Genomic DNA, 27,447 nt, shown 5'->3' with positions numbered 1-27,447 from the left:
CACATTAACTTAACTGCAAGCACTTGCATTGTCTCCATCTACATCTTTTCTAGATTTGTGTCAAGCACATTGATTGCCCCACTTTCATCCCACCCCTCACCCCAAGAAATTTTTGCCTTTTGATGAACAGAACAATCTTAGGTTAAGTGTAAAACTGAGTCTATTCTAGTGGCTGCTATCCCTGTATTCATATGAAAACTGTGCTCCATTCAGTTTTGCCTCCTGATTTCACTAGTTTGTCAGGACAGAAACTTTCCTTCCCCAACTCTAATTTAAGGCTTGTAAAGCTGGAAGAAGGGAAAATATGGCAGGCCCTTCAGCTGCTCATGTTGGACGCCTCCATCCCCTTGGCTGCGGATTATAGTTTGAATCAGCTGTTGACAAGCAATAGTCAGACCTGGAATCCATGGACATGATATCAGGATCTGTTCTGGACCGTTGACTGCAGTAAGCATACTGCAGCTGAGACCCAGCCTGCGTGGGGGCACCTGGGATAGAGGGGGAGCTTTTGGGCGGTGGTATAGTACCCGATTGCTTCCCTCCAGAAAAGCCTATGCTACCACTTGGGGCTGGGGGCTCATAAGAAGCTTTTTCTTTCCATTCATCTGGTGGCTCAGGAAGCGTTTTCCTGCGAGCAGCTGATACTATGTTAGCAGCAATGGATTCATGTATGTTTTGGGGCCCAAAGGCTTCATCCACTAGGCCAAGAGGGGATCTTGCCGCTGCTTCCCAGGGAGTCAGTCTCTTGCCAGGCCTGTCAGCTGCTGTGTCTGGCTTGCTGAAGTAATCGGGGGCAGGCTGGAATATAAGAGGAGAAGTAGGAGATGTGGCTCGAGAAATAAATGAAGAAGGTCTCCCAGGAAGTGATAATGAACGTCCACTGCTTCTTTCCTAGAAAAGCAAAATGCCAAATAAAGTTATTAGACAACAAAAAAGGAAACTCCTTCACTTCCAAACTGGGACAACAGATCTTGGAAGCACATGACATCCTGGCAATCCCTTTTTATGTCTATGGGTACTTTTTAATCCTATAATTTAGTGGAAAGGGAGGAGACGGAGAAAGGGTGGCAGAGTAAGAAACAGCAACAATGACAGAGCACATGGATTTATTTTTTTTTTTTTAGGAAAGTGAACAGACCAAAGACAGGCTTTTTCTGAAAAGCTACTACTATGTTAGCAACTGTGGGGCTTTGCCACTACTTAGATAGTGTGCCTGGTTCTGAAAGACCGTTGTTAATAATGAAAAAGGAAGTCATGATGTGACAGTTTTGTGTATTTACAAGATTCTTTCTAACATGCAGGCACTGCCTAATTTATTTGATAACAGGTGCTGTCTAGGACATCTGTCCAAGAACATATCTTTGGCAATCTCCTTTTAAGAAAAGAATTTTTTTATTCTAAAAATATTAGATTTATCCTGGTTTTCACTTTTTGGGGCACAAAAATGAACACAAATTAAAGATGTTAATATAATCATTCAATTAATTCCCTTCCATGATGCTACTTAACCTGGCTTCTTTAAAAGGCTATGCCCTCAAATTTTCAGTACATTCCGACCCATTTATAGGACCAATCCATTCATATTTGGCAAATCCTAATCTTCTTAGTCATGCAGCACTTTGAAACAAAACCTGTGTTCATGAGAAGGTTCTGCTGGAACAGTCATTTGGCAGCATACAAAACAGGTAAAGTCTTTTCTCCAAGCCAGACGTGCTCTGTGTTACACAGACAAATTACGTTGTTCTTACTGAGTAGTCTCTATACATGTGGTTCCTAAACTCTGTTTTGCACCCCGATTCATATCCTGAGGTTTAAATGCCTTTAATTCTGAAATCCAGTGTGAAATTCCAGTTTCTTTTGCCAGAAGCTTTGTTAGAATTCAATTCAAACAACATTGCTCTGTGTTACTTTTCCTAATTAGCTTCCAAAACTTAAAATACTGTGAGCATGTTCTGAATACTAGCCCATAAGTACCTGATCACACAAAGTGTAGCTTAGATACGTGGCAAAGATTAACATGGAAATGTCATGTTTTATAAGCTTCTCTGTCACAGGACAGAAACTTTAAAGACCTCTACTTCACACAGGCTTTTAAGTTATGTTGTAATATCAGGAGTATATGTATATGGGCAATGAAAAGTGAAAAAAATAGCAATTTTATTATTTTCAGTCAGTTTAGTTGTGCTTAGTCTGAATCTATTATTAAAAAGTGTAGAGTGACACACAGGTTATGCAATGAGAGTTTTGACAAGTTTTACAACAAATGTTTTACAACGGGACTATCATTTCACCTCTTAGCTGTGACCAGCTATTCCAAGTTTGCACTTCCAGATAGGAAAATCCCCAACAGTGTTAATCCTATATGGCAAATTTCCATGAGGTTCTACTTCTATCCAGAAAAAAAAATACTTATTTTGGATAACTGAGCTCAGTTAATTTTTAAGAATTCTCCCTTAAACCGTGAGGTGATCAAACAGTAAAACGTGGCTGATCGGATCACCACACATAGACGGATCTCAATGAAGTACTCAAAGATGACAGCATATAGAAAGCAAAAATTATCCATTTGGAAGGTAGGTGAGTAAAAGAAAATATAGAAACTTTTTTTTCCCCAAAGATGAAGTTGTATACTGTCAAGAATGGATTAAAGTTTCTCCAGATATTCACCTGACAAGAGCGATTGCTTTTTCTTACTTGGAACGTAAGAGTCCAGCTAATAAGTGAAGTTTGAGGCCAATGAGTGGCAGACTCAGATAGGCCAGTCAGAGTAATTCTCCTTCCTCTAATGTCCTTCAATTTCTTTCTTCAGTGAATCCAGAGAAAGGAATTTATTCAGCCAGTCTGGTTAGAGCATTTTGTTTAAATTATTGTCAAGGAAAAATTTTTAAAGATGCAAAATAAAATTAGGTATGCACACTGAGATACAGTTTCTATTAGAATTTTATCTGATAACCCAAACCATGAAACTATGATGATAAGGATGCACAGAGGGATGAAAAAGTTGATCAAACAGGTTCACCTAGTTAGTCTACCTGTGTTAATTGGCCTGAGGAGGGTTCTAGAACATTGCCTATGCTAAGTAGACAGAAAATTTCTGGACTTCTTCTTACTAGCCATCATCTGAAAGACTTCATTCTGACAGAAAACCAGAGCAGGTTATCCGAAGAATGCCCCAGTGGACTGCTTTGTTAGGTGCCAAGTATCTTGTTTGGAGGCTAGATGCATTTGGTAAAGTGAACACATTCAGTAAAACCTGTATCACTGAAGATAATCAATAGTTACTTCCTCCTGTATGATTGCTCAACCCACATGCAGATCACAGCAACAAAATCCAAGATGCAAGATCAAACTGTGTCAAACTATGGTACTGGCAGCTGGATGATTCTTATCCTTAGGCAATTCCTTAAAGTACTTGGTCCTGTTTTACTATTCCCAGACCAGTCGAATTCTTAATAGTTTGTATTTAGACTGTTCTGATAATAGGATGGTTTTTAACTTTACTGTTCTAAAACATGAAATTGCTTATCTCCTCTAGATTGGGTAAGGTAAGAATTAATCTCTCCTTCCATGGAAGAAAAGCTGAACAGTGGGAGTTTCTAACCAACAGTTATCTTTTTGGATTGTAGGAGGACAAAATCTGTGAGGGCGAATAGCATTCCAGATGATTTACCTGGAATAAGGCTGAAGAATATGGGAAGAGCTTTGTCCATTCTGTGAGGGTCTGAAGCAATTTGAGGAAAAAGTTAAGAGAGTGCCCAACTTACTAACTTTCCATTATAATGTTTTGGCTGGGTTTTGATAGAGAGGAAGTGTGGACCAATAATTTTTGAAGAAGCTGCTACTGATGGAAGAAGCTGGCTGAATTCTCTACATTTCCCAAAGAGAGAAAGTCACAACTATCTTGAAGATAAGCAGAAGAGGGTTTGAAGACTCAAAAGATTCAAGAAGGTGAAAATATACTTTGCTAAAGTGAACATTATTTTTAATTATATTCTTCCAAAAATAAATAGTTATCACCATTTACATTCCCATAAAGTCAGAGAGTAAGAAATGAAATATTAATTTTATTTGCAATAAGTCTAGGAAAATTAAGTATCAGTTTTGGTCTGCGACAATTCTACTAAGTAAAGTGGCTGCAACTTGAAGCAGTTACAAGCCTTCAAATTCAGGGGAATATTTTTCTAATTTTCATGTCTATTTTGCATAAGATTGTTGAAAATTGTTGCATTTCTTTCATCATCTGGGGAAGAAATACAGCAAATGTGTCAGTTATATGCAGTATGCCGTTGTGCCTCAGCGTTTACCTTAAGGAGGAAGAATTTAGTCTCTAAGCCTCCTGACTGCTAAGATTGTTGTGTTAGTTTTTGTTATAATAAAAGCAATTCAGCAGCACCCTGCACAGCAAATTTTTGTACGTTGCACAGTGACATACTTTTGCAATAATTTGAGTTTAAAATTAGCATATTCTATCTACCCCAACTTTATTCTGAAATTTAATCATCTTTGGCTTCAGAATATTCATATACTGATTTTTGTCACTAGTTTGGTGTTCAGCCCCTTCAAACTAACAAACACAAACTTTGAATTTAAAGCAACATCCGGTCACAAAAATTCATCATTCATTTACTGGAGACCAGCAGCCAGATGTAGTGATACTTTCTATTATTTTCCCTTCATATTAAATTCTCAGAGGCAGATATTTTGACAAGCATGTGCTAAAAACAATGGAGAAACACCAGATCATGAGACAGTAGGAAATATGAAAAGCAAATAGAGAATAATTATTCTATCCTTTTTCTCCCATGAACTACAAAAGTGTAAGAAGAGAGGCAGAGGTTTTCCGTTATTCTTCCCAGAAGCTGAGGGAGAAGGGCAAGAGTGATTTGCAACCAGAATTGTTACATTACCACATACTGTATGACTGCAATCTTGTAAAACTTTAATGGTAATACTGTACCATCAGTCAAAGTATTATGCTACAAACCAAACACCTATACAGTGATTAATTTGTTCTTTTCCGTTGCCTCATGTGATCATTTCACGTTTTTAGAGGGAAAGACTTTCTTTACAGTAGTTATTGAAGGAGAAGGGATTCTTAGATGTCAGGAAGAGGAAAGGCAGTTCGGAGCTGTGCATTGCAGTCATTGAATCCTGACAGCCTTTGACTGCCTCAGGTGTCTATGCAAACAGATTAAACTTTAGGTTTAGATGAACGTTGATTTTAAAAATGCAGGCTGTTTATAAGCTGTTCAGTGAAGCAAATGTTTATTATACCACAAGCATCTTTGATATTTATAAGCTGTGTATTAATATAAACTAAAACAAATGTGATATTACTTCCAGAAGAAACTATTTCAGTATATAACTATGTAAACACAATACTTATAAAAAGTATATGCCCGTATAGATCTATTTAATGTGAGTAAGAGTGTGAATGTGTGCCTTTGATGCAATTATATCTAAATTGTCCAGAAATACTGGTTATTTGGAACTTACTACTATTTCAGATTCCTTGTTATTTATGAAAAGCTGAAAGACAAAAAGAGCACTCCTTGTCTTCAAAGTCTGCATTATTTTATGAACTGAAGAGACAAAGATATTTCTCATTTTACAGACCAGATGGGAATGGAAAATACTTCTGAGTGAAAGGATTTCACAATAACTGTTTCTTGTCTCAGGTGGCACATTTCCTTCATAAGTGAAAACTTTTCATATGTTTACATGCTGAAACTGCTTTCTTACCAGCTAAGGAGACATACATTTTCAAAAAAAAGCCAAGAGTTCTGTTTTTGAAGTTGGTTGGACTCTAAATAGTGCAGCAAAAGTCTGCAACATAGACTCCCACCTGATTAATCGCTTAAAAAAAAAAAAAAATTGACTTAAGTGCCTAAGTCATTATGGCAGTTTTATTTTTATCTTTTCACTGTAGCCCCGAGTCCTTAATCTCATATCAAAGAATATTCAAATCTGCGTTAACAATAGTGTCTGGATAATGTTTACACAAAAAGGGGACAAAGGAGGAGGAAGTTGGTAAAACAATTGTATTACCTCAAAAAATTACTCTGTCTTTATAAAAAGCACAGTGATGCATTTCTCCTTTTGCTTTCTATGGGCTTATAATTGCTACTGAAGTTAGAGACCAAACCACTAAGAAAATGATAGGACAAAATAAGCAATACAAGCAATACTTGATTTGTATGTCTTTGAATTCTTTCCTTCTTTCCATTTTTTTAAAACATAAAGCAAGCACTTCAGAATTTTAAATGTGTTATTCATCTTATTATAGCTTGTTTCTTCCCAAGCCATTTACAGTTTAAACTTTGTGTAATTAATAATTCTACTCTGCAACGCTGCAAGCCCTGGAGTAAATGCCACATCTATTTTCTAATATGAATGCCAACATTTTTTAAATAAAAAGGAAAAAAAAATATTTGTTTGAAACTATGGAAATAATCTGTAGCAGCCTAATGCTGCAGCCGAATGCAGCATTTTGGTTGATGGGCATACTGCTGGCTGCAGAGGCAGGGAATCATACCCCTTTAACCATTAAAGCCTTGTCGGTGGCTGTACTGAGACTAGGAATAGATAAGAATCACACAGTTCATGTCTGATTCTAACTTCCTCACAACTGGCCTGTCAGGGCTTGTTTGCAAGAACTGACAGGGAATTTTAGTACAAGAACCTAATATATTCCAAGTTGAGACTGTTTATAACTGTGGTATTATTTCAGGTGAGAGTAATCTTGGTTTTGTCATTAGCATACAAAGTAATGAAATGGTTACTGTCAACTTTCTTACATAAGCTTTGTGACAAATTCTGCTTTTGACAATAAAGTCTTTTTTAGTTGTGAAGTAATGGCAGAAAAGTAGTGACAGCAGAATTAGGCCTTCACTACTGGAAAGTGCCGGTGTGGGAAGGAAGCGTAACAATGCCCCTAACTTGCCATAGAAGTGTTAATATTGGAAAAGACCTCTAAGACCAGCAAGTCCAACCATCAACCCAACACTACCCTGACCGCTATACCATGTCCTAAAGTGTCATGTCTACATTTTTCTTGAACACCTTCAGAGCTGGTGACTCCACCACCTCCCTGAGCAGCCTGTTCCAATACCTCATCACTCTTTCAGTAGATAAATTCTTCTTAATATGCCATCTAAACCTCCCCTGGTGCAACTTTAGCCTATTTCCTCTCATCCTGTTGCTACTTAGACATAAATTAGTCTCAATGTCATAAATTAGTTATTCAGTCAGCTCAGTCTGCACCTGTGCAAATGAAATAAAAATCAGTGCTTTCCAATCTCATTTAATTTTCCATATACAGTTATCAAATATCAACACAATTAAGCCGATAAAGAGCACAGGAATTAAACTTTTTTTTTGGCCATAGGCAACTTGTCGTTCTTTGGAATGGACAATTTGTTGTAAGGAAGAGTATTTGCTGCCACCTTCTGGACTTTTATATTATACAGCTCAGAGAGAGGTCTTGGAAGATGCAGTCTTGTGAATGACTATTTTTGAAAACCAAGTGCAAGTCCTCGTTTCTGACCTTGCTATTTTATATGAACAATGAACCAAGTCGATATAAAGTGAAAGCTAATGATATCTTTTTCTAAAATCAAACAAAATAAAAATTTATTATTGTAATACTTGAAGCTGGTGGCACTGTTGTTGCTGAACGCATTCAAACTAAAAGATAAATAATCCAATTCCTTATAATTTTCTTATCAAATCTTTCAAACTGAGATTTTCAGTAGTTTGTTTTTTTCTTATTTAAATTATTCCAAATGGTCAAACTATTTCAGATGCATTTCAATCAATTGAACTTATTGAACTGTATATATATATTTCAGCCATCTCAAGAGTGGAAGTAGGGAAAAATACATGGCAATGACAAAAAATTCCAACATCCTTTTCATGAAAAAATGGTACCACTACATGCTTTAGAACTGGTCTGATGCTAATCTTCATGTCTGAATTGTCTCATATTTCCACGCCAACTTGCTAATGTATGTTGAAGCTGAGAGCTTGACATGGGCTGCATAGCTTATATAAACAGGCATTTTCTGCCAGTTACTGCAGCAGCATGATGGCAGCTGTCCATGGAGGTTCAAACCATGCTGGAGGTTGTTTGTATAGCATACGTGTTGGTTACAGTATGCTACAGGATAATATTGTGGGATTTGGTTTGGTGTTCTTGGAAAAACCTCAGGTCTCAAACACACAAAGCTGCCTTGGAGCACTGATAGTGAAGCTGGAAGGTCAAGTACTCAAAAACTATGAAGGGCAAGCATTGTTGCTCTGTGTATATACATTTTGATTAAATTTAAGGACTGCTGCCCCATCCAGTGCTGATTCAGGGATTAATTTAGGAAATACTCGCATCATATAGCAAAGGAATGTATTGTGCAAAAGGTACTTTCACTGGCTGGATTTTGGAGCTGGAGGATTCCCTTTCTGGGCTTCCACCTGGAGACCTGTGATATGGCAATATGCAGACTGATTTTAAAGGATCACAGACTTTGATACAGTAACTAGTTGATATGCTTCTGGACTCTGAAGATGATGCTAATGTCTTGATCTTGACACCCAAGTCCACTGAGTGTCCTAGCATCAGTGCCACGTGCTTCACGTGTTACTTACGCATCTCAATGCAAGTGTAAAAATGAACTTGGGCTTCTGAATAAGTTGGATACTAACAAATATATACAAGGAAATGATTCTGTGTGAAAAGCACACTTCGAAGAGTGGACATGAAGTCAAGAATGGTGCTGAGCATGGAGCAATTTCAAAAGAGTAAAGAGCTGTTTGTCAGATGAGAAGTACCATGCCGTGCTCTCACTGAGCCTGGAGTGCTACAGAAAAAAGCGGCAGACGATGACATGATTACAGAGCTTTGCTTGCTTCAGTACTGTTCTGTAGGGGCACCAAGTCTGTCAAGTTTCTCTATGAAAACACGTCTCTGTCTTAGTATAAAAGAACTTTTATCATATTGTACATCTGAAATGCTTACAGCTGTGCAACACAGTGCAGTGCAGCTGCAGTTTTACAGCACCATGAAAAGTTAGTTGCTGATGCTTTTGCATATTTAATGGAATGCCGTCATGACATTTTTTTCCTCATTTTCATGCCTCTGCAAATTCTGACATCAGCCAAAAAAAAACCAACGAGGAAGTAAGTGGAAACCTCTTTTTAAGAAACTTACAGTCTAGTTTGGTTCATAAAAGATACTCGCGTAGTGTGGCTGAGACTGGCAGAAACTGTCTGTATCTATCAAACTGTTACTTAACCAAAGAAAATGAAACTGCAGATGGATTTTGAGGTTTTCTTGTCACCTGCTTAGGTTTGGCACTGAAGTTATAGGCCTGATGTGGGAAAATGACCAAGAATCCAGAAAGAAAACTAACTGTACCTGGATGCCCATGCTTTGCTTTTGTTCACAGTATAAAGCCATGTACCAACAACAACCTGCACAGTGAGACTATAAGAGGTAGCATTCTCACAGATCAAAGAAAAAAATCATTAACTGCTATTGGTGTTTGAAAAAAAAAAAGTTTTTTTTTTTTTTTCAAAAACTTCATTTACAAAATTGAAAATATTTGTCCATAAGTAGTTACTGTTTGGAGGCTTTGGCTTCTAATGTGAATGTTCTTTGCTTTGCAGCTGATTAAAGCTCATGCTGAAACCAGTTGTGCTCTGTGTCACCCTTTGTAATCCAACATATGCTACAATGCACAGGATAACAGGAGACCTGATTAGCATGCTGTATAAAGAAAAAGTCTTTTCCTGCCTTACTCAAGGAAGCAAATATTAAAAACATGGAAATATTATCATATGATTTGGCTTAGCTTGTAACGGAAGAGTTCTGGTCTGCTTCTGTAGGGATCCTTCCAACAGTATTTCACTGAGCTTCAGGATTTTTCCTACTTATCAAATAATTTGAGAAAACCCTGAAAGTGCTTCCTGTAGTGAGGAACTGGCCTGAAAAGCTCTTCTTAAAGACAGCTCTGAGTGATTCCAACTCTTCCCTTGTGCAATCACATGCAAAGGTAGTATTTACTATAAAGTAAGAACAGTCCTTGTCATGAGTGCTATGAAGTTGTGATGTGTGCTGTGAAATTGTCGGGCTCACGTATTTTCTCAAGGAATCTACCAGCAATGAGTAATTCAGGACTTCTGAATCCATGGGGTTTTGAAGATCTTGTCAAGTTTCTTCCTTGTGTAACATTCAAGCTGAGTAGAGTCGTTATAAAACAGTGTTGTTAGGCTGTGTAATTAAGATCTGCACGTGCCATGCCGAACTGCCAGAGCGGTCAGTGGAATGCTGGGTGTTTGGCTTCAGGCAAAGAAACTTGTATCCTGTTTTGTTAAAAAGGCAAGGCTGGAAGAATAGATTGCTTTAGAACCAATCATTTTTTATTCTCAAAGCTACGAAATCTGGAAAAGGATCCTGGAAAAAGAAAGGAGAAAGATTTTGCAGGTTGTTAATTGCAAAGAATGCTGTCCTTTCACTAGTATTTCCCTACCTTGTAGTGTACAGAGGGTTCCCCACAGAGATGCTGGATCAGCAGAGCATGATGATAAGGCTGGTCCTTTGTTGGGGTGTTGTCCTGGATACTTGATAAACAGTGCTGCTGCCAGGTCACATCATCCCATGTCAACTTCTCTTTGTAATTGCTTGTAATGCTTTATCAGAATTCACCTTAGCACTTTAAAAAATGCTCATGTACAGGAGCTATCTAGGGTAGTATGTTTGTGGATCTGTTGTCTCTTAGAGCAATAGTCTATTGATAGGGCCTGTTTTGTTTTTTTTAAAAAAAAAATCACTTGTTTCTTTTAGTTGAGTATTACCATTTTGGTTCTTGCACAATATATTTTCATAAATAGCGGAGCAAAAAAATCATGCCCAGTGATGTGAGTGCTCTGTCACCTGAGAATAATCTAGACAATTTCAACAAAAGGCTGGAAATAGCCATGTCTGTGCAGAATAATTAAACCCTTCTTGCTGATTGTTTACTTCTCCTGTGCCTTCAGTATTTCGTGGTCCTCTAGCAGGTATTTTTTATTGTGCAGTCTCTGCTTTAAAATCAGAGTCATTGCAAGAATGCTTCAGACAAAAATTAACTGAAACTTCCTTTTGGTGGCTGATTTCAAAATGGCATTGGCTGGACTTCAAAGTGAATTTTCAGCATGTCTAGAGGAGAAGTGGGCAGTCCCTGCTGCAAGTCTTGGTATGAGCCTATTATAAAGTCCCACACCATTGGTTAGGTGATTTTGGAACCAAACTTATTGTCACCAAATATTGTCATGTATCTTAAGACAATGGCAAAATTATTTCTTCCATGAGAGCAGAAAGCAAAAGAATGAGGCTTATTTGTACAAGATGGCAATGTTTTCTATGTAAATGTTCCTACAGAAAAAAATAATTGAAATATCTTTTTGTTTGTTTTGTAATATATTTTGCTGGCCAGGAACATGGTAAGAGTGGTTCCCCTAGAGAAGTTAAGCAGTTCTTTGTTCATGAACTAAATTTTGTCTTTTATTTTTGCAACAGAAGTTTTAACTTTTTGTCTACAAGCTACTTATCTCCCAAACCAAACTTTTCAGTTTTGGTTTTTCTGACAAGAGGTTTATTAATTGGATCAGAAATTGAAAGCTGTTTTCATGAAAAGGCCTCCTAGAATGTCACATCCACACTGTTGCAGTATGTGCTATAATAAAATGTGCTGAAATGAACATAAAACATTTAAGTTTGTCTTTTAATGTGAATATAACAGAAATATTTTTATTAGGAGTGGCCTAAACTTCACTGTTAAATATGCTTACATAGCAAACATGACAATTGCTTCTTGGTAGCCTTGTCATATTATATTATAAAAATTCTACTAGCTTTTTCAGAAAACCATTTACAAAATCTCACTGCCCTTTCCAAATGAAGTTTCAGATGACTCCTCTCTACACAAACTGTTCATTTTCTCAACGTTTCAGCTATGTTTCACATCATCATTAGCTTTTAATTCGGACCCATGACAATGAACAGCTCAACTTCCCTCTAAATACCTGCTTCACAAGGGATTATGTTTTGGATAAAGCTGTTATTTCAAGTAAGCAAGTGTTATGAAATATTAATAAAAATTACAGACTTACCTTATTGGTAAAAAGAGTCTTGAAGCCAAGATGGATCCAAGCACTATGTGGGTAGAATGTCGTATATATTCAAAATTGAATTCAGAGTTGGACTTTGAATGGGATTTTCAAAAGATCTTAGCCGAGTTAAGAGGACTCCTGTCACTGGGGCTTTTGCTTTTAACTCTTACTGGTATTTTAAAAAATCCTCGTCTTTGCTATAGGACATATGAAATACTTGTATTTGGACAACAGTGAAAAATCCAAATGTGATCCAAATCCAAATTTTTAGCATAGGTGCATTTCCTTTTCTTTTTGACAAAGTAAAGAGAAGATGAGCTAAATGAAGTTTTCAGTTGTGTTGAAAATGAAAAATAGCAAAATTATTTCAAAAATTACAACTATGCATTTCTGTCTTTCAGGTGAATTTACTTCTAGATAGATGATTCAGGAAACTGAAATGTTCTGTTTCAGGACACAGCTCTCCTCTAGCTCCTATTAACTTGACTTCAGTGTTTCTGGTGAGCTAATTTTCTTTGCATGAGAATATATCCCAGCCTTACCTCTTGTTTCTTCTGCTGATAATTACAATAGTGCTTATTTTGTCTTACTTGAGAAGTGATATGCCATTTAGGCACATATGTGACAGATTTCAGTAATCATCATATTTCACACAGGATACTCAGTAGCTGGTTATGGATTCCAAAAGTTATTGACCTGAGCCTGTTATGAACTGGTGGCTGTGCTGTGTGACCTGTTCCTTGTTAGTAGCCATGTGCACCAACAGGAACACTTGTGGTGGAATTACAAAACTGCTACGAATCTCCTCATGAAGGAAAAATTCTTGGGGTGATAGGGTGAACAAGTACAGAACTGTGATTATAATTTACAGAAGTATTTTATAGGAGGAGACTGTGAGTAAAAACATGTAAGGCAATATGAAACTGAATTTCAATGTATCTCTCTAGCAGTACTACTTATCTTTGACAGGGTATCTTTATGGCAAGTAGATACTAGTATCTTAAACTTCTACCTAAAACACTGTATGTAGCCTCAGATAAAACTTTTATTAGGGGGAAGGAGGAGAGAGGAAAGGGAAGGGGAAAGGAAAAGGGAAAGCAAAGGAAAAGGGAAAAGGGAGGGAAATTTCGTAGAACAGGATAGCATAGAAAATGCTGTCAGTCTGAACATGTAAGTGAAACAAAACAATAGCAGTCAAAACAAAAGAAAAACCCCAAACAGGCAGAGAGGAAAGGGGCAAGTTTAATTATAGAAGAAAAATAACAGATATTGACAGGGGAAAACAGACAGACATGAGATCTCCAAAGGAATAAATATTGCTACTTTCTATATCCAGGTAAATACAGTGGAATTCTGTATTGAGTTTTCCAAGTATTTTTTTCTTACTATTTCCCATCATTCTTCTGAATGAGGGAAGAGGGTAATTTTCTTCTAATGCAGTCAGAATCCCAGTCCAAAATTTAAAGGGATGTTAGGATTTTGGAGGTCCAGGGTTCAGAGGAGTGGCTTTTATTGGCTTGACTAGACTTTGAGTCCAGTCTGCTTTCTGCATGTACAACCAAAGGCATTCTTCTCAGCTTTGCAGTTTGAGTTACCATCAAGGGACCAAACTGAGGAGTTTAAACAAATACATCAACAGATTCTGCCACCTTATTCACTGAGTGATGCTTTAGTCTTTTTAGCTTAACGCTTGGGATGGTTTTGATACCCTTGTGTAAAACAACACTTTGTTTCAGACCTAGCACTACTGATGTTAACAGGACAGCTTACTGAAAAACGTGCTAAACAATTCAAATATAGCTCCTTGATTTCAGCAAGACTGTGTATTTACTGCAGTAGGTTTCAAGACCACAGACTCTTACGAATTTTCTACAGTAGCAGTATTTCAGTCCTTTGTCCCCAGTATGACAAGTAAAAGGTGGAAGTATAAGACCAGAATAAAAAGATTTAAAGTGGGAAGAAGCACCATAGAGCCCCAAGTCAAAGTAATTAAATACGTATGAGAGACCAATAGGAAGACATGGTCATATTGATGATATGCTGTTAAGTGCTAGTTTCTGGGGTGTATACTACTCTGATTGCAAGAATCGGGAGCCTTGATTATGTGCATCCCTCCTGTGCTCCATCATTGTGCTTTCACAAGAAACTATTGCATTACACGGCAACTGCAAAACCCAGCTCACCTCTCTGACTGTTCTGTAATTTGGATTGACTGGCTTCTATCTTACTTGCTGGATTCAAGGCAAACTTTGGCTAAAAATATGTTTGCACTTGGGATGTCAAATTTCCCCAAAATGGGGAATCTTTAACAATTTTTCCAGATGTCTTTCCATCTCTTTTAGTCTTCAGAACACTCCAGCATCTCTTATAGCACATTCTCTGTGAAATCACAGAGGCAATTTGTGATTTTGGATCATAGCTGATCCACTTAGCTTACAAACTAAGCCCCTGGCCGATCGATCAGATTCCTGTGGAAGGACCTTTGAGCCAGGACAGATCCTGACTGAATTCAATGGGGCTCTGCACAGGTCAAAGGTCCATCCAGTTGTATTCTGCTAAAGATCAGTCAGAGTTTAATACTGTATCTATTTTATACTATGCTAGTAATACATATTACTATTAATATCATTTAATAAGGCACTTCTTATTTAAAAAAAAAGTCCTCAAATCCCTAGGTCATTAGAACATAGCTGGGGAGGGAACAGAGAAAAAGCTCCTCTCCATTAATTTGTCGTACCAGGAATATTGCTTACTGTTGTTTCTATTGTAGTCCTAAAGCAAAAACCTAGTGTCCTGCTTACTTAAGCATAGATACACTGGTATCTACCAATTTCAGGATGTTATGTGTATAAAGCATCTGCTGATATGCATAAATGTGCTAAAATTTGTATCTATTTTGATTCCTTAAAAAAGTTCAAATATTTTGGACCCAGATTTAAGGTGATACATCTGATGTTAAGTAAGGTAAGGAATACTCTTGGCACTGCTTGTGTGCCAGGTTTTACCACTGCAAACAATTGATTGCAAGCAAAATGGACACTAAGTTTCAGCTCTAAGGTTTACTCTTCAATGGCTGATGGCTTCCACACCTGTGCAGTGACGCCAGCTTTCTTTGCTGAAAATTTTGGCCTCGGAGCAGTAAACAAAGCGGATGTGGTGGTTCCTGGCTTAGAAAATGCAGAGTAGCCTGGCGGTGAATATGATTCATTGACTGGGACAGAGGCATTTGACTGGAAGGAGGGTTGTGAACTGTAGGCTGGCACGGAGTACACTGAAGATGCCCGGGCGTGAGGAGGAGAGCCAGCACTAGGTGGTCTGAAAGGTAAAGGTTGCCTTGAAGTGGACAGCTTCGATGTCTGCTTAATAGCAAGGCCTTCCTTAGGACTAGGTGGTTGAAAAGTAAATAAAGAAGCATCAAGTTGATAAGGTTGATGTTTCATAATATCCAAAGCATTGAGGCCTTTCTTAGGTTTTCTTTTTGTATTTTTCGTAGCAGCAATGGACTTAGAGGAAGGCTTGGTAGCAGCAGCAGGATAAGATGGGCAGTGGAGGGGATTATAAGCGACAGGTGGAGGTGCTCGGACATTAGATGAGTATTTCCAAGAAGCTGGCAAAGATGGAGTTGGCGATGAGGCTCGTGCCATGTTTGCCTGCACAGTCTCTGAATCTACCACGTACTTCTCCATTCGCGAGTGCCTTCTGGCAAATAACTGTGCTCCTCTTCCACTCATAGCTGGTGGCATCTCAAAGGGTGGCTTCGTTTCTCCAGCACTTGGAGTCACTGGCGTCTTGGGTGTATTGTTTGGACTTGCTAGAGTTGCCTGAGGCCCCTTGAAAGGACCAGCTAGGTTGAGAGAACTTGGGGGATGGACAGGAGAGTGAGGATACTGCGGAGATTTGAGTGGTGGAGGATATGCTGCCTGTGGTGAGGCTGGTGCTGGAAAAGAAGGAGCCTTGTTAGGGGTCACAGCTGAAGGTGACCAGACTGGTGAAACTGGCGTACCAGCCGCAGGAGAGACCTTGAGCGAAGGCTTTGGAGCAACAGGAGGTGGGGCCTTTTGTTTAGATGCCTGAGTCTGCATAAAATTGCAAGCTTCTGCTCCCAAACTGAGGTAGTCTTCTTCAGGTCCTGACTCAAAACCAGCTCCAGTACCTTTTTTGCCCTCTGCATTATGTACAAGGGACAACAGGGCAGGATTAGGACTGACTTTGGGTGCTTCTCTGAAAGTGAACATTGGTTTTGAAGTGCTTCTTCTCTTTGCTTCTTGCAGTATCCCAGTTCTTTTGGCCGGCACCGCGATCCTTTCATCCCTGGATGCGATATGTTCTGTTGGCTCGGTGGGTGACCACACAGTTGGGGCACCTTTGCTGGCTACAGGAGCTGAGACAGGTCTGTAGAAGGCCTCAGGTGGTGGGCTAATAGAGCAGTAAGGAGGTGGTGCTGGTATATCTGAAAGAGGACTAGTGATGTTTCTTATGGGTGAGAATGGTGCAGCTGCTCGATTTTGAACCCCAGAAGAGAAGGGTTTAGCTGTTTTGTTCAAGGATGCCACTTTTTGAGCCTCAGAGGGCTGAAAAGAAAGGTTTGTGTCTGGTGCTAAGCCAAAGCCGTTTTGCTGTACTGTTTTGCTATGATTCTGGCTCACGTCTGTATAGCTTTTGCTTACAGAGGTCTGCTGCCTTGACATTTCTTCCTCTTTCGTTTGATAGACTGAAGAGGTCACTTTCTGGAAGCTCTCTGACATGGTGGCTTCCCTTTGTTCCTCTGTGTGCACCGTGCGTGCCTTCATCTCCTCCTGCTCGGCTGTGATCTGATCCATCCTCTGCCGCCTCTTGGCGAACATGAGGGCGCCTTTACCTGTGCTCTCGGGAAGCGTCTGCATCTCCTCTCCGCTCTTTGTCTTCTTTTCAACCTCAAGTAGACCACTGTCCCAGTCAAAGGTCACAATCTTACCGTCGTTGTCAATGTCGGAGAAGAAATCCTCATCTATTTCTGACTCACTTGTTGCAAGCAAACTCACTTCAAAAGTGTTTTCTTTGTCTCCCTCTTCACCTTCACCTTCACCTTCTTCACCCTCGTCTTCGTCGCGCTCTAACTCCCCAGTGCCGTAGCTGACTAAAGTGTATTTCCTTGCCCTTTGACGACGCTTCTTGAACATCAACACCCCCTTGGAATTGGGGTTGGGAGCTGCTGTCAGCAGCAGTGCAATACTTTTACATTTAGATTTGGCTTCTTTGACCTGCTTCTCTGACAGACTCTCACTTCGCCGGAGCCCTGTGGAGGAATTGAAGTGCACGTTTAATTGCTCGCAGCCCACAAAAACACAAGGAGACAAACAACAAATAGTTCTGCATTTGTCTATACTGAAATTTACCTGCTGTCCCCTTCCCTCTTGTTAAAAGATTTCTTTTGTATGGAGAGTTCATTGTACTTCAGCTTTTCCCACAATATCGACTGCGTTTTAAATGCCATACCCAGCATTCCTCAGAGTCACACCCATGCAGATTCAAAGGTTACATCACTTTCATTAGGACTTTCTTAATTCAACAGGAATGTTACATGTGCCTTTATTTCTAGCGTTCATGGCTGTTATTCCCGTAAGTAATCTCAGCAGCAGCAGGCAGATGATATTTTCTCTTATTCAGTTTCTGTGGTCTGGTATTTAACAAGTGTTTGACCACAGTTCCTAGGCTTACAGTAGACATTCCCAGCCAGCCAGGCCCATGACTGCTTAACATCTGAGACCAAATGAAACCAAGCATATTCTGTCTGACGGTAGTAGCAACTTCTGCCATTTACACGCTTATTTTACTCATATTAATTACAAAATGAGTATAGTTGCTCAAAGTGCTTCTGCGTATTAGCTATTAGTCTATCTCCACAAAGGCATCTGCAGAATCCATTAGCATTAACTTTCACCCCCTTGGAAGACATGGGAGTTTGGCCATGGTACTCAATGAAAACAGGTTTCAGTCTTTTAACAAACGTTATTTGCCTGAAACATAATCCAAAGTAGTGTAGGACGTAACAGCTCCAAGATATTTGTTTTGAAAAATGTGGCAAGAATGAACACACACTTAAGAACTGAATCAAGGAGGCACAACTAACTTCTCTAGAGTATTCCTTATCATCACTGTCAATAGTACATACTTCTTAAAGCATAAACTACTGTTTTTCAGCAAGTCGTGTGGAAGAGGAATAGATGAGCTGTGACGCTGACAGATGCACTACACATCAGCGTGGCTGCTTCTGTGTTATGTGACACAGAGAATGTGCCTCACAGGGGAACACAAGTCAGGTGCTGTCCTTCTTTCTTTCCCTTCCTTATATTCTGCACTGCATCTCATGAACAACAGCCTCAGTAGCTTCTCCCTTTGAAAAAGCTCGAATTTCAAGCTGTCCTGCTGAATCAATGTTCCCCTTCTGCTTAATTTCAAAAGGAAAAAGCATGCCTCTGATCTATGAAAACGGAACAGTAAATGATTTAGTATCTTTTGCTAGCGTAAAGCAAACTCTAAAAAAAAAAAAAAAAGCCATGTGGTGTATTTTCTATTAATGATCCTTTTAGCCATGTCAGTAGCTGGAGTCTGATACTTCTCCTATTAAAGACAATTGGAGTTTTGCCATTATGCCAGATGACAGCATGACTGGACCAATGGCTCTCACAAGAACCTATAAAAGAGAAAAGAGCATGGCACCCGAACCAGCAATTTGTAATATTTAATTGCAAGAGGGCCAAATCACAAAATCCTTGGCTCAGTCCTTTGACAATACAAATGCTTACAATAGTCGCCAAAGGAATTTTCCAAAAGCTTTAGTGTTAGAGTGTCTACAAATGGAAGCATGTAACTTGTACTCTTTTGAATAAGTTGCTTGCAGCAGCACAGTTTGGTTTGTTTGTTGTTTGTTTGTTTGTTTGTTTTTCTGAGAAGGGGGATTCAGCAGGTACCCAGACAGTTCTGTGGAAGGCAAAAATTGAAACTTTTGATTTTGCTAGAGTATTTTTTTCATAATTCATCAGATTAGTTACTTAATTGATAGTTTCAAAAGATGGCAGAAGAAATGTTAATTGTTGAGATCAATATAATCTGCCAACTATTTACAGACAAAGTTTTTGTGAAAGAAATCAAATACTTATCATAAATGTTCTTCCCTACTTTACACTAAAATATTGCATTATAACTTGCATAGTATTTGCTGCACAGGTTATCCTACTTGGCAATTTGTTCTAATGTGTAAATAGAATTTTACAAATAATAATAAATAATAATAATAAAAGCAAATGTTTTTATAGATTAAATCAGTGGTTCCTGAGAATAATGACCTGCCACTAGATTAAAAGGAGCTAAGATTATCATAGTTGAGACAGGAATAGGACAGAATCTATGCCCCACTTGAAGGAAGAGTGAAGCATGTAATACATAGTGCATCCTGTGTACTTGTGCCTTATTAGACAGACACTGCATGTAATTGTCTCAGACAGACACAGCCCCACAGCTGCTTTTAACTTCGCAGCCAAAATGTAAAGTATGTGCACTTTTCTTTTATGCCTCATTTAATATGCCAAAAATATGTGGATTGCATACAGACACTTAGGCATAAGTAACTGCTTAATCCACTTGCCAATAAGATACAAATGGTTATCATGCTAAAAATATGCTTCCAGAGGAATTAGCAGTGGGTTAGCAGACTAATTCCAACACTGCCTATGAAATAGCTTGTTGCCACAGTATATCACTGCACACATTCAAGCACCTTTGACATACTGCTACTAAATCCCCAGATAGGATTCTTAACATTGTTGAGACAGAGCAAGCAACCTATAGAAAGGTCCCAAATGAATAAAATAAAAAATAAACAGATAGAGAGATAAATTAATAATGTGTCTCTACACTCAGTAAATTAATATTGGTTCAGTTGCAAGTTTACTTTCATGTAAACTTCTTGGACACATTTTGAAGCTGACCTCTGGGTATGGGAGTCAGACGAAATAGCATGTTCCCTTTACAGTCTGGAGAAGACTGACAAAACTGAAAGGATCATGTAACAGTTATACACATGCTAGTGTCTGTCAAAATTTCTTCTGCAGACAACATCAAGCTTTTCTGCTAGCCTTTTTTATTAACTTTTAAGAACAGTGGCATGGCTTTGATTTTAGATGATGCAAATGACCACGCAAAGTTTTTGCTATAAAAGGAGAAATCCACAGGATTCACTTAGACATGTGCAAGCAACTTGCTTTTTTGGTTAATATTTTACAGATTGCCTCTGAATATATGTTAGAAGACCAGCAGAATTCAGCCCTTTTTGGAGATGTAAGTATTTTTAGTTGGACAAACTAATGAGTTAATTTCAAAGTGGAAGTCTACCAAGCAAGGTTATTCAGCATAGTTAAGGCATGGGTATACACTTGGCTCATGCCCAGGAGCGTTGCATTAACCCCCCAAAATATATAGAGCAAGAATAGAAACATTGTTTAAAAACAAAAGAGAGAGGGCAAGTTAGAAAACTGCAGAAAAAAAAACCTCTAAACACTTTTTTTCTAATGCATTCTATATTCTGGAATTATGTTTCAGGTGACAAAAGACACCCTGAAGCAGTGCAGATGATTAGATGGGACATACTTACTTGCGTGCCTCGCCCTGTGCTTGAGAGGTCTGTGATCCCTTTCCGAGTGCTGGTTGTCTTCTCCCTGCTCTGTGCCTCCTGATGAGATTGCAAAGGAGAGGAGGGAAGGAGGTGCTTCTGACTGCCCTCCTTCCACTTGAGAATCAACACACCCCCTCTCAGCTGGAGACCTGGGAGCTTCCTTCTCCCTGTCAGAACAGTCTAGGATCACCTCCACCCTGGGGAGGGATGGAGCTGCACCTTGGATCCTCTTGACCTCTTTGCCACTAGAAAACTGGACTACTTTGCTTGACCACTGGATGTTTCCTTCTTTCACGCCCAGGGGAATTGTGATTACGGGGCTAGTCCTGTCTTGTTGTACACTGGGTCCTCTTTCTGAAGGGGTGGATTTTTCTGCCCCTAAGAGAGTCACGGCAGGAGCGTTGGTGCCCTTATGCACGTCATTTGTGAGGGACAACTGCAGCTCAACCATAGTTCCTGGCCTTGCTTCTTCTGTCTTCCCTCTGAAAGCAGCTTCATCTGTCACGAGCACTTTGGGGGTGCCTATCACTTTATGAGTAATTCTGTGGCTTTGTGTGGTCTCTTGTTTCGTTTCAGAAAAGTGTATTTTGCTTTCTCCTCCTCCCTGGTGAGTCTCACTGTATATCTCTGTGATGCATAAATCTCCATGGGGTCTCTCTTTTGCTGTGTTAATTTGCAGAGTAGTACTCTCCCTATAGTCCTCATTTTTTATATTATCGTGCTTTCCATTTTCTCTTTCAGCATTCAAGGTTTCATTTATTCCACTGGAGGATCTGCACATACAGAAACAATTCAAGAAATTAAGCTGCTGTAAGCACAGCAATTGTAAGTACAGTTACAGAAACAAATTCTGTATAGTATTTCCCCCCCTATATTAATTGTAGGGCCTGCTGCCAGGTCTATTTAAGTAGAATATTCCCAAAATATAGAGATCTTAAATTGAAGTGCCTTTTTATCTTTTAAAACTCTTCAACTCAACAGTTCACTAAGAGAGAAATGGCACTACTGTGGTACAGCTGTGATCCTACCACCATCCTTCTGCTATGTTGAATTATATAATTCTTAACATCAGTATACTTTCACAGACACATTTTTGTCATAGCGTTTCCAGAGAAATGCTGCTGAGACTTCTGGAACAATACTTCTTCGTATTTCACATGTACGTGAGAAAATTGACTTTGCATGACACCCAAAGAGTGGTTCACTTTTGGCTCTGTGGCTACTACTGCAACTGTTTTAGGCACCATCCTCAAATATAGTTTCTGCCCTGAATAATTTTGTCTCAAAGGAATAGATAAGTACTGGATTAATATCAGAGGGAGGGGAATGTATACTTAAAATACACATTGAAATAATTCCCGTGAGGCTCACCATCCTTATATATTATGGAATAACTAAAACATTCTGGGCCTATTACAGTGATCCAGTGTAAAAGGGTAGTAAACCCATAACAATATTTACTAAAAAATATAGACTAGTTACTAAAAAATATAGACTTCTAACAGGTAAATGTTACTTTGACTTCCAGAAGCCTACGACATAGCCCTTTTTTAAACCAGACATTCCCCTGGCTCAGTTAGGCTGTTCCACTGGTGTTAGGAGTCCTAGTACACTCTCTAGCTTCTTCTTTTGATACTCTGGGCCATACTGACTACTATTAATTCAAGAGGAAACCTTTTCTGTACAGCAAGACTGCAGCATACTATTAAGGCTCTCTGTTGACTAGAAGGTAGCAAAGCTGTTTTTCAAATGAGAGAAGCTTTAGGTACACTCTGTCAAGTATTAATATCAAGTATTATGGAGATGTCTGCAACCAAAAGTGGATCCCGGCTGTTCTGAGAGTTTGGAACCCCCTACAAAGAAAGGCTGGAAGAAGCAACAGACGAAATAAACCTGTCAGTGCACTGAAGACATTTCAATATCACTTGCTTTTGTAGCCAAGCAGCATACTGTTTGTCACAGCCTGGGTCTGTCTCAAATAGCACAAAATGTGTGATATCCATTAAACCACATATGGAGCTACATAAAGGTCAGACAGATTTTAATTTAGGGAGCTCCTTGTGAGTGCTGCTGGATTCCATCGTATTATGCTATTCGGATGATCAATTGTACTGTTCTGAAGTACAGATAAATTACAGAAATCTGTAAACATTTCCTTGTAAGATATGAGGCTGGGGGCTGGGCCAGCTAGACGTTAGCCTTTATTGGTAGCTGAGTGATTGTGTGTATGTGTGAAAGAGAAAGATTTCCACCTTAAAAGGCCCTTGCTGCTTATGGATATACTTCTACTCTATATAGACATGGATGTGTATCCATGTGTCAAGAGGTGGAATACTGGGTCTGATCTTTTTTTTGTCATTTAAGATTCTGTTTTGTCAAGTTGTTATTTTTGTTTCAGGTATTTCATCTCACTGCAGGAACACCAGCCCTGGTGTAATTCCAGGAAGGAAGCAGAACTCATGGAGTCGGCACGGCAGGGTTCGTCTCAGAGTCATGTTTTACTCCCTACATGGTGCATTTCATTTTGGTATGCACTGAGCACACTCCCTGCTTCCCCCTAGAAATTTTCTTTCTAGACTCAGCAGTAGCCCAAGAGTTGGTAACACTGATGTGAAAAGGGCAGGCTAGCATTTCTGTTTCTGTGCCCACTCTCAGCATTTCCTGAATACATCTGTTCAACATTTGTTGAGAAGGTCAGTAAGATGCTCCCCCACATGGCAGCTGGAGAGTGCCCGCCCTGCAGGGTGTCTCTTTCTTCTGATGCTGTAAACCAAAGATTTTGTGGGCACTGCTGCTCAGTAACTGACTGTGGTTTACAGGGGGTTGGGAAAAAATTTTGTAGACATCAAAGGCCAAGTAGCATACTAAAAATTACTAAACTCCTTTAAAAGCCTAATTTTTCTTCCAGTAAGCTTTGTAAGAGCACGATTACACCAACAATGAATGCCTATGAAAATCTCATCCTTCATGCAAATACTTTTAGGAGCTGTTGTCAGAAGATTCCCAAGTAGAAATATTCTTCCCTTTCATTGAAAGATGCTTGTATGTAAAGATCACCATAGAAACACCACTTTAGATTAGTTATTATTCTTTCCTCATGATTTCCAGTGTTTTCTTGAGATGGCTGCTAAGACGCAGCTATTCAGGAAAGGAAAGATTTCCTTCTCATTGCTCTCAGAGGATGCTAAGACACTTCCTGGAAAGTACTTCTAGTGGTTGTGCTGAAGAGGGCTGCTACCCACAAAGGAGGTGGCAGGGGAAGTTTCATTCCCTGGAAGGTACTGACAAGCAGCGCTAAGAGCTGAAGTTCAAAGATTCTCATGGTGAATTCCTTTAGAATATTTTAGTCACTTTCAGAATGTTTAGCAACTGCAGTTGTCTTTAAATTTCTAGCAGACAGTTTTGTTCCATGAAACACTGAATTACGTGGTCTAAGAACTCTGGTTTTGTTCTGATTTTCAAGATGTGTTTTGCTGTTCACAAGCAGGGGTAATGGAGAGAATAGGGGATGTACTGTTACTTTCAGCTAGAACATTACTCTGGCCTTCAGATCAACTGAAATACCAGCAATGGAGCAGCAACAGCAGAAGTCAAAGCATATCGAACTATTTCTATGACTGCAAAGAAGACAGCTGGTCAGCCATAAATACCATTTTTACAAGTGCAGTTCCAGTAGTCGTGCTGTGAATTAAAAACATAACAATGCAGATATCACATGAAGAGTATTCAAATGGTAGAATGCGGAACCAGAAACAAGAGCTATGCACTGTGGAGAAGGTAAACTGTAATCCTCAGCTATCACTCTTGCCATGATCTCTTCACATTGATCCATGACTCAGCCCAAGACAACATGCACAGACAGGCCATGAAAATGTCTGTCATGAATAAATTGAATTCTCCTTGAAAGCATCTTGTTCTCAAGAGAGATTGTGACTTTTCATTATTAGACCCTTTAGGAAAGTTCCTTTGCATAGGTTGCAGAAGCCACAAGGAATTTCACATGGTGTTCAGACATCCCTGATAATCAGAGACAAGCGCCTTTTTTGCGCCAAAATCCTTCCAGCCTTCCCAGCAACACTTCTCTGTTAGCTGTTGTCATGAATCCTGACCCCTTCTGTCCTCCTGGTCCTGCGTGTAGGAGAACAGACACAGGCAACTGCAGCAGCTCAGGGGGGAGCCAGAATTCCTTGCAAGGACTGTGGAAATCTGGAGTCTTTTCTTCCTCTTCTTCCCCACACTGAAGGCAGGTCAGAGATCATCTTGTCTGACTTCACAAGTCTGGGGAGAATGTGCTTACTGAAGGTAATTCCGAGCTCAAGTCTGTACATACTACACTGATGACAATTACAGAACAGTCATTGGAATCAGCTGATGTACAGTAAGCAGTAATGCTGGGTTGTTTGCAAACTTTCATGAAGGTTCTTTAAGAAGCTTGAAGCATTTTCAATGAAAACTGAAATTCGCCTATTTATCAAGGGAGAAGCTGAGACCCAGAGAGCTGCAAGTGACTTGCCCCACCTCATCTAGAGAAGTGATAACAGATACAGAAATAGAATTCATGGTTTCCAGACTCTCTCCCCCTCCTGACTACTATCACATTTTGCCACCCAAGAAGACCATTTGCCATGTCATCATCAAGGCATATCTGTGTAACACACTTTCTCCAACTATAAGGCCTTTCCTTTTTGTAGGCCTTACCTCCTTATCTATGGTGAATAACAACACTTCACTACTTCAAAGAAGGGGAAAGAATAATTGGACTTAAGACTGCAGTATGCAGATATGGTAGTGGATACCTTGTAAATATTAAGAATACTAAATAAGAAATAAAATCATTACATTTGGAGACTGTTTTCATAGTTCTGTGCCTGAACTGCGCTGTTCAAATAGACATAATTCCTTCAGATCAAATACTCTGTCATTCCTCCCTTTTCCATACTGAGAAGCAGAGTTACAGACATTATCAGGAGCTCACAGTGTAAGTCTGCAAAATGAGTGCATTCAAAACCAGCATTTTCTGTGTGCTTCACTGAACAGAATTGCACCGAAGCATTCTGAGCATTCCTGTACCTCTTGATGAGCATCTGCAGGACGTCAGTCAGGCTTTCCATCAAAACAGTAACTTCAGCATAGGTTAAGTCTCCACAAGGCTTGCCATTGATAGACACCACCTCATCTCCCTCACACAGTCCAGCTTTAGCTGCTTTGCTTTTGCTGCGAACCTACAGTGAGTCAAAAACAAATTCCAAATTGCACAATTAGTGTTTATTTGAAAACAGCAGCATCCATGTCCTCAACTTACTTTTGTCTGTACAAAAGAAAAAGGATATAATATAGGTTATAAACAAATTCCTAGTAACACAAATTACTAACTTCTTCCAGCTGAGATTAATACTCTTCTGGCCAATATTAACAAATAGAAAAGTTTCTGCTTTACTGAACTTATGAGCTGGATTTCAAGCAGCCTGGATTTTATTTTCTTTTTTAAACAGGAAGACAAAGAAGTTTGGGGCAAAAATACATTGATCAGTTTAGCAGAAATACAAAAATAAAAATCTCTAGTTTCTCCCAAAATGAAAGCCTACTAGAGATGAAATCTACACCAAGATTTTAAATGTCAGGCGCCTCTGGACAGAATGTCAGTATCTACATGGTGTCAGAGCATATAGGTATACAAACTTCTGGTACACCAGACACTTCTCCTTAGATGCCAAGCTGTAGATTTATTTGCCAAACTACAACCATCTGAATCACTGAAGATCCTAAATCCATGTTTAGTCATCTGAATAAGTTTCCTGATTTATTAAAGTTAAGACACGCCTCTTATGGTTTAACCTTCCCTGTTAAGTACTCATTCAAGAATCTTCTGCAGCTCAGTTTTTGCTGTTTCACTTCTTTTTCTGCTGGCAGCCTGTTATAACTTATCATAGTCTTTGTATAACAAAACCTAGGCAGCTTTAGCACCACTCAAGGCATGCCATACAGTTGCCTGCTATTTTTAAAGTACATATTTGGCAAACAGCGTGTTATATTAGCCAGGATGCTTGCAGGAATCTATTTTAGAATGACACAAACACATAAAAGGGCTGTCCTTGAGTTCTTTGCTCTCAGTCTTCTACCTGTTGGTGTTAGTACTTTGGCCTGTTATGATATTCCTTATTAATTCTCATTTTTCTGAAGATTTTGAAAGAGGTACTACAGTTCTACCACATTCACAGCAGCAGAGTAAGTCCCCACTGACTTAGGAGATACACACCAGATTTGAGGGTGTGCCTGTCCACAGACTCATGGAATTATCCCAAATATACTATTAGGCCACTGGGCTGGTACCTAAGATGCATTTCTGGAGGCAATTTTGACAAGTTTCTTGGAGTCAGGATGATATGTGGAACAGAGAGTGAGACTCCACATTTTCTGTGGTGGGACATGTATCTTTGTTGTTTCAACTTATACATACCCATATGTCATATTATGGCTTTTTGAGCAGTGAAGAAACAGAAGCCTGGTGCATACAGAAGCCTGTTTCTACCTTGCAGAGTTAACATTTACAAATATGGAGTGGTATGCTGCTCTGTTTATCTCCCCTAAGTCAGGAGCATAAACATCCTTGTACTTTGGGAAGAAATGACAGTTTAAACTGTTTAGAATGTTTT

General features: G+C 39.2%; 1 protein-coding gene across 1 annotated transcript; it reads right to left on the bottom strand.

The window, feature by feature from the left end:
- SYNPO2 (synaptopodin 2) lies at positions 1-26,016 on the bottom strand (the record flags this gene model as incomplete). The annotated part of the gene is made up of 4 exons (XM_008936661.1): positions 1-891; positions 15,234-17,419; positions 20,774-21,567; positions 25,865-26,016. Coding segments are annotated over 4 exons (3,699 nt in total), but the record flags the coding sequence as incomplete, so codon positions are not given.
- Positions 26,017-27,447: the final 1,431 nt, after the last annotated feature.

The sequence above is a fragment of the Merops nubicus genome, unplaced genomic scaffold (genome assembly GCF_000691845.1).
Source record: "Merops nubicus isolate BGI_N331 unplaced genomic scaffold, ASM69184v1 scaffold8810, whole genome shotgun sequence".
Classification (NCBI taxonomy): Eukaryota; Metazoa; Chordata; class Aves; order Coraciiformes; family Meropidae; genus Merops; species Merops nubicus.
This window is presented reverse-complemented; position numbering and strand designations above follow the sequence as displayed.